This window comes from Sphaerodactylus townsendi, linkage group LG14, assembly GCF_021028975.2.
Source record: "Sphaerodactylus townsendi isolate TG3544 linkage group LG14, MPM_Stown_v2.3, whole genome shotgun sequence".
In the NCBI taxonomy this organism is placed as follows: Eukaryota; Metazoa; Chordata; class Lepidosauria; order Squamata; family Sphaerodactylidae; genus Sphaerodactylus; species Sphaerodactylus townsendi.
The window spans coordinates 31,130,179-31,141,708 of record NC_059438.1 but is presented as its reverse complement, the minus strand read 5'-3'; the positions used below and the strand labels follow the sequence as shown (position 1 = coordinate 31,141,708).

Here is an 11,530-nt window from a genome sequence, read left to right as displayed (position 1 = left end):
CACCCTGTGAGGTAGGTGGGGCTGAGAGAGCTCCGAGAAGCTGTGACTAGCCCAAGGTCACCCAGCTGGCGTGTGTGGGAGTGCACAGGCTAATCTGAATTCCCCAGATAAGCCTCCACAGCTCAGATGGCAGAGCTGGGAATCAAACCCGGTTCCTCCAGATTAGATACACGAGCTCTTAACCTCCTACGCCACTAAAATCTCAGTATTCAGGTTAAATTGCCATGTTGGTACTTTGCGATAAATAAGTGGGTTTTGGGTTGCAGTTTGGGCACTCCGTCTCGAAAAGGTTCGCCATCACTGTCCTATATAGTGTCCACAAGTAGGTTGCAACTTGATGGCACTTTCCTCTACCAATCGTGCATTAAAACATGACCGCGGAAAGCTAGGACTCTTCCTATTTCATGTTCATTTTTCTGAGTGTCACAAAATGCCACTCACTGGTGACAGTTTTCTATATCCAGGGGAAAAAACTGTGTTGCTTCATTGCTTGCTGAGGTCCATCATCTTGGCAATGCTAAGCTTCACTTCCAAAAACAATGGCCCCCTTCCGCACATGCAGAACGATGCACTTTCAATCCACTTTCACAAATGTTTGCAAGTGGATTTTGCTATTCTGAACAGTGACATTCAGCTGCAAAGTGGATTGAAAGTGCATTATTTTGCATGTGCGGAAGGGGCCTGTGTGGGTGTGGGTTTGGGTGGGTGGGCAGCAAATGAGACAAAAGGCTGAGGAGCTGCATGGGCCCCCTGCAGGCCAATGCTGGACCGTGCTGGACACTCAGCCCCATCCCCAAGGAGGTCGCTGCAGACACCGGTTCCCTGAGCCAGCCCATGCAACGGTTTTGCCTGCAGAGCAACATATGGCCAGCCTGGTGCCATCCTGTCTTCCCCCCCCCACCCCTCCTAAGCAGCAACTTGCAGCTGCAGGCAAGTCTGTGCCGCGTTTGTCATGAAAGCCAATCAGATTCAGCGGCTGTGTGGGAAAGGGTGGCTGAGGCCAGAAAAGGAAAAGAAGAAGAAGACTGAACGAGGACAAAAAAGAAACAAAAACCTGCAGAGAACATTAAGACAGCGTGAGCGTTCTCATCAATAGTCTTCTCAAAGGAACTGAGTGTATTACTGTTGAGACAAATTGTGCGGACCGAGAAAAACGCAGCCCAGCTTTGCTAGGAACAGGTTGTTAGCAGAGGCGCTCAGAATATTCTCAGGCAGTGACTTTCACAAGCGGAAGGCACTGAACATTACTGAAATGGATCCAGAGTACGCTACAGGCACAAATTGTATGGGGCCCCATGCCCAATAACTTTTCTTGGGAAACGAAGAACGGAAGGAAAAAGCCAGTGGTGGGATCCGAAAATTTTAGTAACAGGTTCCCTCACCAGCCCCCCCCCCCTCAGCAAAGGGGGCAGAGGCGTACCTAGGCAAACCTGAGCCCTGGGCAAAACCTAACCCCCTCTCGGCACACACAAATAATTAGTAACCCGCTCTCGGGAACTGGTGAGAACCTGCTGGATCCCACCTCTGGAGAAAGCTAAAGGTAGCCTCCTGTGCAAACATTGGGTCATTACTGACCCATGGAGTGGGTTGCCATTGCGTTCCCCACTACACTTGACACCCTTCAAGCTGGGAACTCATTTTACTGACCTTAGAAGGATGGAAGACTGAGTCAACTGTGAACAGGCTACCTGAAACTGACTTCTGTTGGGATCGAACTCAGGTAATGAGCAGAGCAGAGAGGTTCGCAAGGACTTGAACTGAGGGACCTTCAAGTTTACCTGTTGTTTGTGGTGAGTGCCAGGAAAGGGAGCAAATATTTTCCTCTTCAGATTCTTTGTGTGTGTGTGTGTGTGTGTGTGTGTGTGTGTGTGCCATCAAGTCACAGCTAACTTATGGAGACCCTGTATGGTTTTCAAGGTAATACTCAGAGGTGGTTTGCTATTGATCGCCTCTGCATCACAGGGTTGTGCTGGTTTGACCTGGTATAAATGCTTCCAGATCTGAGCAGAGATTGTGCACAGACCCAGTCAGTCTTGACTGTTGGCCTGTGCTTTCCCACACCTACTTTAAGCCTGCTTTCCCCCTTCACATCCAAATAAAAGGGAAGTAGGTTTTCTATTGCCATTCAGCTTCAATAGAATGCTTCCTTGCAACTGTTGAATAAATCCACTCCACAGCAGGCAGAATACTGATTTGTGAGGGTGGGGGTTAAACAGAAGCCCTGTTCACAAGTTTACAGTGAATGCACATACAATCCATATACAGTGTACACTTGATTTTTCTTTAAACGTATGTCAAGTAATTCTCATGTCGCACTTGGCCCATGTACAGTTGAACATGTGATTGAGACCACAGATATATCTAGGTACAGGTCCTTGTTTTATTTGTAAAATTAATGCACGTAGGGCCTTTGTTATAAAGAGATGTACATATCTTCAGGCAGGATGTACGTGTGTTCACTGTAACATGGAAATAGGACTAGTTTCTCTCTAGGAAGAACATTTATGTTTGAAATGTTTTGGCAAATTTAGAAGCCCAACTGGTTTAGAAGCCCAACTGTTGCTGTCTGGTCAATTGGTGGGTTTTGCCCTTGTCGACTGACAAACACGGCAAACAATTAATGGCTTTTGCAAGACAGACTCCCACCGCCATGACAGCCCAAATTATAATGATGCACTACACAGCCTGGCTTTTGCAACTACTGGAGGTCAATTGCATTTACTGTCATCAGCAAACTTATGAATGGGATTCAAAGTCAAGCTTGCGAATTCCTTGGTTGACAATTTCAGCTCTGAGGCCAAAATGATAATATCTGCTCTGTGCTGGGCTGCAGCCCAAAATGCTTATTCATTTGTTTTCCTCCAACTAGCCAACATCACATTCAGTATCTCTACATCACACATTTCCATGCCCCATGTCTCAAGGGCAACCAACAGGGAAACACACAATGCTACGTTGTCCCACCATGAATCAATTGTTCTAAAGGAAGAAGAGGAAATTAAGTGAAGGGCTGGGTTTTTTTTTAAACTAGCTGCGCTCACTGGTACTAACTACTGGCATCTTTTCCGGGGGGTGGGGGGAGGGCTCTTCCAAGTTCATGGTGGAAAATGATAGAACCTTACATACCCTGTTTCTCCGAAAATAAGACCTACCCTGAAAACAGGACCCAGCATGATTTTTCAGGATTTGTGGAGGATGCTTGAAATATAAGCCCTACTCCAAAAATAAGCCCTAGTTACAGATTCCCCGATGCAGCTGATCTGGTCACGTGGGGGGTGCAAAATCATGGGAAAAAATAAGTCATCCCCTAAAAACAAGCCCTAACGCATCTTTTGGAGCAAAAATTAATATAAGACCCTGTCTTATTTTCAAGGAAACGCGGTAGTACTATCAGCATTTTAAAAAAAACCAGCAACAAAAGAGAGCAGGAATATTGTTTTTCAACAACAGGGTGGGTAACACACAACCCTGGCCTTACAATGGCTCTCAAGGCATTCATGTAGGGGCATTTGGGGTCCCTCTAGATCATTTTTCAGCAAGTTCTCCTCTTTCCTGGTCAATCACAACATAGTTCGGCAACAGGAGGAGAACAGGATGCGTTGGGCCCCTCTGGAGATGCCGCAGGTCCTATTCAATAAACACCTGTAATGGTCGTCCAAACTGGAGTAACCCTACAAGCTACGGAAAGAATCTCATTTCCTCAGCAGCAATATACTGTCACATCAATTCAACGAAAATGCAATCTCTCTGCACTCAATGAGCATTAGATGAATATTATACAGACAATCAGGGCAGGATCCCCAAACAGTCCACTTGCATATGTATGAACACCTAGATAGTAAACATAGCAGATTTACACCACTTAACTGTCAGGACATCCTGCAAAGAATTATGGGAATTGTAGAATAGTGTGTTCTGAGAACTCTGGGAATGGTAGTTTTGTAAAGGGTAGTGTGAATCTTAGGGCGATTCCGCACACGAGTAAAATAGGTTCGACCCAGTTCCCTGAGAAGGGTACTGACTTAGGTCGAAGCCATTGTTGTTCCCCACTGCAACCAGCTTGATCCCAGTTCAGAGGGTGGAATCATCCTGTACCTCTTCGCCGCTCCGATTGGCTACTGTTCTACGGCCATGTTCCATCTATCCCCACACACGTTATAAAAAAAAACTGCCACAGGAATGGAGGGACGAAGGTGGCGTTTTTTGATTGGCCAGCTGTATGCATGCCCGAAACACTCAGCTGTGATTGGCTGAATGGGGGACTCCTGGCACCAGAGATTCCGCACTTTACTGGAATCGAGCTGAATTCGAGCGTGGTTCCCTGAAAAAGTAGTAGTTCCCAACTGGAATCGGAAATTTGAACATTACACGGGGCAAAGCTGGTACAAAACCACATCGATCCCAGTGGTTGTGCGGAGCACTTAGGTCGAACGCAGCTCGAACATAGGTCGATAACGCAAGTGCGGAATTGACCATGGTTCCCATCATTTCCTGGGGGACAGGAAATTACTTTAAACCCGATTTAGGCATCAACAGTGCTCCCTGTGTCTATTCACTTTCAAATGTACTTCAGTCCATTCACAGGGACTTGAAAGTATGTAGCCTGGTGCATAATATTACAGAAAATGTGAAGATAAAGTGGAAAAAACCCTTCCAGAACCCACCAAATCTCCTGTGGATTTTGTTTTCTCTGTTTCAGCTGGTTTCAACTTGATTCTGAATGATGCAGGACCTTAAACTGTTGTTTTCAAAAGCAAAATACGTATCCCTCATTTGTCTTCATTAAAATAAAATAAAATTTGTCTCCATTAAAATAAGGAGAGGTTGGGGGGGGGGAGAGGGGTAATTTTGGTTAATTTTGTCAGTTATTTCTGGGTTTTCTTGTGCTCTTCACTCCTTCCCATGGTTCAGTTAGGACATAAGTAACATGACGGGGGTCAGGATAGGGTTGAGATAATAGGTAGCTCCGAAGGTAAAAGACAGCAGCTTTGGTAATTCATAGCTCCTCACTGGGGAGAAAAACAGACCTGTGTTCAAAACTTTGGTTATGGCTTTGAAAATTAGCCTGGTGGACCTAAAGGGAAGACAATGGTGCATTGAAGCGTTAGTTACAAAAAAGCCCCTCCAGAACCAAAAAAACAATGACCCAACAATGGCCCCTATCATGATGCAGGTCGGATACTGCAGAAGTCACAAGAGACTTTCAAGCCCAAACACCCACAGTTGTTGTTTGGAGAAGAACCCATTCGGGAGACCTTCCATTGTCAGGAACTAGGCAAGCTTTTTCAATGTCTGAGGGTGCTGGAAGCCCGGAAATAGCTCAGGAACTTGTAACAAAGGTTCACCACAAAATACCAGATGTTCTGAGCCATTTGCGACCTTGCAATGAAGACGCGCCAAATGATCACTAGCAGAGTGGTGTTGATGGCGTACTGAATATTCCTGAGCCTGATGGAAAGAGGAAAGAGAGAGAAGGTGAATGTTTGCCCCCAAAGCCGCACAGTTTCGACAGGCAGCAACGCACCTGCATCCCCCTGTGACCGAATCGGCAGAGCGTAACAATTGTGCGGAGGTTGATAACTGCAACATCGTTGAGTAAATACGCTCCTCTGAATCTGCTGTTTCATGTCAGTGAAATAAACCAGCCGTTTATTGTAAAGTCAGTAAATTCAGATGCGGTGTTGCAATTCATCGGCCTCCGCAGGGTTGTTTTGACGTGCGCAATCAGTTCGTGTTGCCCACGGACTGTGTTGATTGTCTGTGATGACAAGCAGGTGGATCGTCGCGTCTTATGACAGTGTAAATTAGGCTCGCGATTGTTCATGGCTCTATCACGGATCACAGAAACATTATATAGAAAATCATGTGGATGTGGGAGTGGGAGGTGGCATGAGAAGAGCCACGCCAAGCAAGCAATGCGAATTTGGAGATGAACTTATTAAACCAACCAACCAACCAGCCACAATGTCCTGCAGATACTACCCAGGACAGAATATTCCTCTGAGGCAACAGGCTTCCTGGAATGGGTGCATCCTCGCTCATTAATATCACAGCTAGAACTCATCCAAATTGAAACATTAACAACAGCTGATAACAATCATACAAGGACACTCAGTACTCGGGCGCTTCATCATGGGGGAAGAGTGAACCACCAGATAATTTAAGTGACAGGGACATTCTCCGACTGGCAGATTTATTTAACCATTGAACATCATTGTCTTCTGCAGTGTCTGCAAAACACCGGCACTTTCTTAGTGGCCTGGATGCTGGATTCTACGTTAGTGGTAGCAATAACTCAATTTCCCTGCCTATGTGGAATACATCCTCATTAAAACACTATGTGTCCGTGGCTTCTTATGCCTACTTGGGTTAAGAAGATGCCCGTCACTGTAACGCTTCATCTGTATTTCGTGAGTTGCTGAGTGCCGTCCTCTGTCCTGTTACTTGCTTTCTTGAGATTTATTTACTTCATTTATATCCTGACTTTCTCTCTGTGGGGATTCAAAGAGCTTATTTGTTCTATTGTTGTCAGTTTTATCCTTGCAGGAAGATTAGGCCGTAAGTGTATGACTGGCCCAAGGTCATGCAGCAAACTGAGAGGGGATTCAAACCTGGGTTTCTAGATCCTAGTCAGATCCTACAGCAGCAGCAGTGGTTAAGAGCAGGTGTACTCTAATCTGAAGGAACCAGGTTTGATTCCCCGCTCTGCCATCTGAGCTGTGGAGGCTTACCTGGGGAATTCAGATTAGCCTGTGAACTCCAACACATGCCAGCTGGATGACCTTGGGCTAGTCACAGTTCTTCAGAGCTCTCTCAGCCCTACTCACCTTACAGGGTTCTTGTTGTGAGGGGGGAAGGGCAAGGAGATTGTAAGCCCCTTTAAGTCTCCTACAGGAGAGAAAGGTGGGATATAAATCCAAACTCTCCTTTTTCTTCTTGAACCACAGCATCATACTGGCACCACATGCCTCTCTGTGCCCTTATGACTGCTTTCTGGGGTTACCAAGTGTACAGCTGTGCTTGCTAGGCAGATAAGAACATTTATAAAGGGGACCTCTCCTATGTGCTTGAAATTTGCCAGGCACAATCCTATGGTTCAGAGGGTATAAACCATGAACTATAAACACTGCATTCCAACTGGGATGAAACAAGTCTCACAATGAACACAATGCAAATTAATATCAAACAGAACCATATCAAGAAACACACTGAAAATAAACCAATATGAATCTTTTAAAAAGAAAACAAATCAAAACCAAAAATATATCATTTTTGGTGCATGCTCTTCATGTCAGCAGCTGTTTTCCTCAGCTATTTGAATGTTATGGGATGGAGCCCTGCTGTTACTGGTCCGGAAACACAACAACCTGTCAGCTATGGTTAGATCCACTGGGCTCGTAAAATAAATTCTATGGCTGAGAGGGATGAGGAAACAGTACACCAGCTGCTCTTGAACTTTGTTATGTTGACAATTGTTATTATGGTTTTCTTGCTCTTTGCAAACCATCCCATTTTCATATTTAGAACCAATGGGGGAGAACATTTGCCCTCTGTGGAAGCTGTAAATGGCTACACTGAGGTTTTTTCAACATTTCCAGTGTAGCTGTTGAAGAAGAAGAAGAAGAAAAAGAGCTGGATTTATATCCCACCTTTCTCTCCTGCAAGGACACTCAAAAGGGCTTACAAACTCCTTTCCCCTCCCACCCTATGAGGTAGGTGGGGCTGAGGGAGCTCTGAAGAACTATGACTAGCCCAAGGTCACCCAGCTGGCATTTGTTGGAGTGCACAGGCTAATCTGAATCCCCCAGATAAGCCTCCCCAGCTCAAGTGGCAGAGCTGGGAATCAAACCCGGTTCCTCCAGATTAGAGTACACCTGCTCTTAACCACTACGCCACTGCTCTTAGTAGTGACCAATAAGCTTTTTGGGGTAGCAGCTTTTGACAGTCAAAGCTCAATTCCTCCCTTGCTATCTGATGAAGAGAGCTCCGACTGTTCCAAAAGGTTGTTGGTCTCTAAGGTGCTACTGGACTTGAATCTAGCTGTTCTGCTTCAAACCAACCCAGCTACCCTCCGAAACTATCTACTCAACAGCTATGCCCTAAGTCGTCTGTACAGAACAAGCACGCACTCTAGTCCCTTCAGAAGCAGCAATGAAAATGCTCCGACCGTGGACTTCTCAGGCAATATGCAATATCCTTACTTCCTTAAGTGCTGCTTTGCGGCAGGAATTCCAGCCATGTCTTCATTCAGCAGATACTTCTTTGTTCCTAGGCAGTAATTTTCAATGTATTCAGACCAATGCAGCTGACGGACGTCAAAGCAGTACAACTGATGTCGAAGGGGGAAGAAAAAAGGGCATCAGTGATGTAGCGGATGCTATGCGGGGACTAGCTGCCACGTGCATCTTGGAACACCTTTCCCCATGAAATACCCATAGCATCTACTTTGGACCTTCCTGGTGGCATTTACTCCCATTGAGGCTTGTAAGCTGAAATGCTGAGGTAAATACATCTTCCTGCTCACCTTTCAACTGGTGTAAAAATCTACTTCCTGCACATTCAAAGTTATATTATAGTCACTCACATATGCACAGAAACAACAAACTGACATGCCAGGCCCTGACCCCCAGTTTTCCCTGGGGGTTGCCAGCTGTTGCCTGGCAAGTTAAAAAAAGGTTTCCCCTTCAGTCGTATCTGACCCTGGGGTACCACTGCGAGCAGGGATTTTATAGGCAAGCTGCTTTTGTAGGGTAGTTTGCCATTGCTTTCCCCAGCTATTCTTGACCCCCTAGCTATGAGCTAGGTACTCATTTACTGACCAAGGAATGGATGGATGGCTGAGTTGTCCACGAGCCAGCTGCCAGGATATCTGACCCACAGGGGGCTCGAACTCCTGACTGTGTGAGTGGCAGTGCAAGCACTTAACCACTATGCCACGCGGCTCCTTGGCAAGTCTAACAACCACCCCTTAATTGTTTCTCTTTCCAGATCAAGCAAAACGTCTTTGCTTTTACTTGGAATAACGATTTGCTACATTTCCCTTTTGACCAGAGAACCCACCACCCTGCTACTGTAGGGAAGCAAGGAAAGTGCTGACCTTCCATCACAGTTGTATGAATTGGGTTCTTTCAATATGCCTGGGTTCAAAGGGAAACTGTCCAGGGTCCTGAATGAAACAAAACACTGGGCTCTGGCCCAGGCTAGTCTGATCTCATCAGATCTCAGAAGCTAAGCAGGGTCAACCCTGGTTAATACTTGGATGGACGCACAGTTCCTTGGAAACATACTCGTTACCCACTAAGATGGACTTGTCACGGGGCAGACTGGAAGTTCAAATGGTAAAGACAAACGTGAAATCAACACAACTTTCAACAGCATCTACATTCAGCAAAAAACGTTTTTCTTCTTGAACAGTAGGAGGGCTGTGATCAGAATAGCCCAAGATGGCTTGATCTCATTGGGTCTCGGAAGCTAAATATGCTCAGCCCTTGGTTTACAAAATGGTGAACATGAGTGGCAAAAATGAAAGTAAGAGTTTTGGGAGGGAGAAATAAAGTCTGTTTTTGTTCACTCTGCAGGCAGGACACATCTTCAACCCGGGCTGGGGGGAAAAGATTGCTAATTTAGCAATTTTTGAAAAATCTGGGTTGAGAGGAATAGAGCATTTTGAAGACGTTTTGGGGAAGAGAGCTATGCATACTTCTTCCCCAAAATGGTTTTTAAAACATCCTAAAGATGTTTCATTTTTGCAGTATGGAATTCACCACTGTGGTTCTATTGATGTGTTATAGAGTACCACATGAACTACACCAAGGAAGTCCAGTGTTGTGATACATAAGTAGGCAGCAGCAAACTACCTCTGAACATCTCTTGCATCGAAACCCTATGGAGTGGCCACAGTCAGCTGCGACTTGACAGCAAATAAAGTAAAATAAATGAAATTAGCATTAGATGGCACTACCAAGGAGAAGAAGAGGAGCTGGTTTTTATTCCCCACCTTTCAGGAGTCTCAAAGCGGCTTACAATCACCTTCCCACAACAGACACCTTGTGAGGTAGGTGAGGCTGAGAGAGTTTGAAGAGAACGATGATTAGCCCAAGGTCACCCAGCAGGCTTCATGTGTAGGTGTGGAGAAACAAACCTGACTCACAAGATTAGAGTCCGCTGCTCATGTGGAGGAGTGGGGAATCAAACTTGGTTCTCTAGATTAGAGCCCACTGCTCTTAACCACTATACTACCTGGTGGGCCACTGCGAGTAGCAGAGAGCTGGACTAGATGGACTCTGGTCTGATCCAGCTGACTTGTTCTTATGTTCTTATGTTCTTACGCTGGCTCTCAAATGCTGGGAGAAGAACTGACACGTCAACACTGAATTCCTCCACCCAACAAATTTAGCTAGTTGGTCCAACTATAAATGCCACAGACATGGAACACTGAAAGAAAAATCCAGCTATGGTTCTGGATGCCTGTCTGTCATTTAGCTCCAGGCTATTTAACACGACAGTCGGGCACCGGCAAACTAGAGAAAGAATGGAACTTCTCACTCCTGGTTTGGATTGTTTGGACAGACAAACTGAATTCAAAATGGCAATGGATTTCCTCAGGCCTCCAAACATATCCAAAGAAAGAAAGGATGGTATGAAATTCCCCTGAGGGTTTGCTCTGGAAATCCATCTGCCCCACCCTGAACCCAGGCCAAGTCCTGTTTATGACAAAAATTTGACAACATTCCAAATAGAAATGCAAACTGTTTCCTTAAGGTCTGGGATCAGCTAAATAGGGTGCAAATAAGAATAAATTATGCTGAAGAGATTTGGCAAGAGTGTCTTGATTTAGGAGATGCTTACTTTCTTGTCTTTGGGACTCATCTGATTCATTAGCATGCTCGCATTGTCTGAACTCCATTCCCAAGTACGGCTGGTAAAATAGTCTAACAGAGTCATAGCTTTGTGCAGGCGATTGAACAACTTCATCATCCTGGAAAACAGAACAGAGATTACAGAGGATGTAAAAATAGAATAATTTCTTGTTCTTGGAAGGGACTGGCCACTGTAGATCAAGGCAGTCCAGAGACATTTAAGCATGAAAATGCATGGATTTCAATTTCTGGAGCAATCCCCCCTACTGAAAAAACTTGTTTATACAACTTATTCCTTGGATTCAAGCAGTTTTCTGTTTGTCTCTCTTGGAAACTGATGCCTTCACGCCTTAAAACAAACCACTGAGCTCTGCCCAGAGATGTTTGTTGTGGAAAAGTAAAAAAAATCACACTCGGCATGACAAACTGTTGAAAGCACCTAGCTGTCACAGTTCCAGCCTTGCTCAATCACAGCAATCAGTACTCAAGGAGAATTCTTGTTTTATTGATGGCATGCATAGGAAAGCTAATAACTTTACTATCTGAACTGGTCGGCTCTTTACAAGTCACAGATTATACATTCCCAGCTGTAATACATCAAGTCCCACTCCTTGCTTGAGCGAGATAACCCATTCCCAGAGAAGAAAGAGCTAGGAGCAAGGAGGGGGAAG

The 11,530-nt window shown here is 45.3% G+C and overlaps 1 protein-coding gene across 1 annotated transcript in view; it reads right to left on the bottom strand.

Moving 5' to 3' along the window:
* Positions 1-4,373: 4,373 nt before the first annotated feature.
* The window catches only part of FAR2 (fatty acyl-CoA reductase 2), a 124,181-nt gene continuing 117,024 nt past the window's right edge, over positions 4,374-11,530 (bottom strand). Inside the window, exons 9-11 of the mRNA XM_048515348.1 lie at positions 10,849-10,978; positions 8,202-8,329; positions 4,374-5,448 (exon numbers count right to left, since the gene is read on the bottom strand). Of these exons, the coding sequence (XP_048371305.1) occupies positions 5,286-5,448; positions 8,202-8,329; positions 10,849-10,978 (421 nt within the window). The 3' untranslated portion in view covers positions 4,374-5,285. The remainder of the gene's footprint in view (positions 5,449-8,201; positions 8,330-10,848; positions 10,979-11,530) is intronic.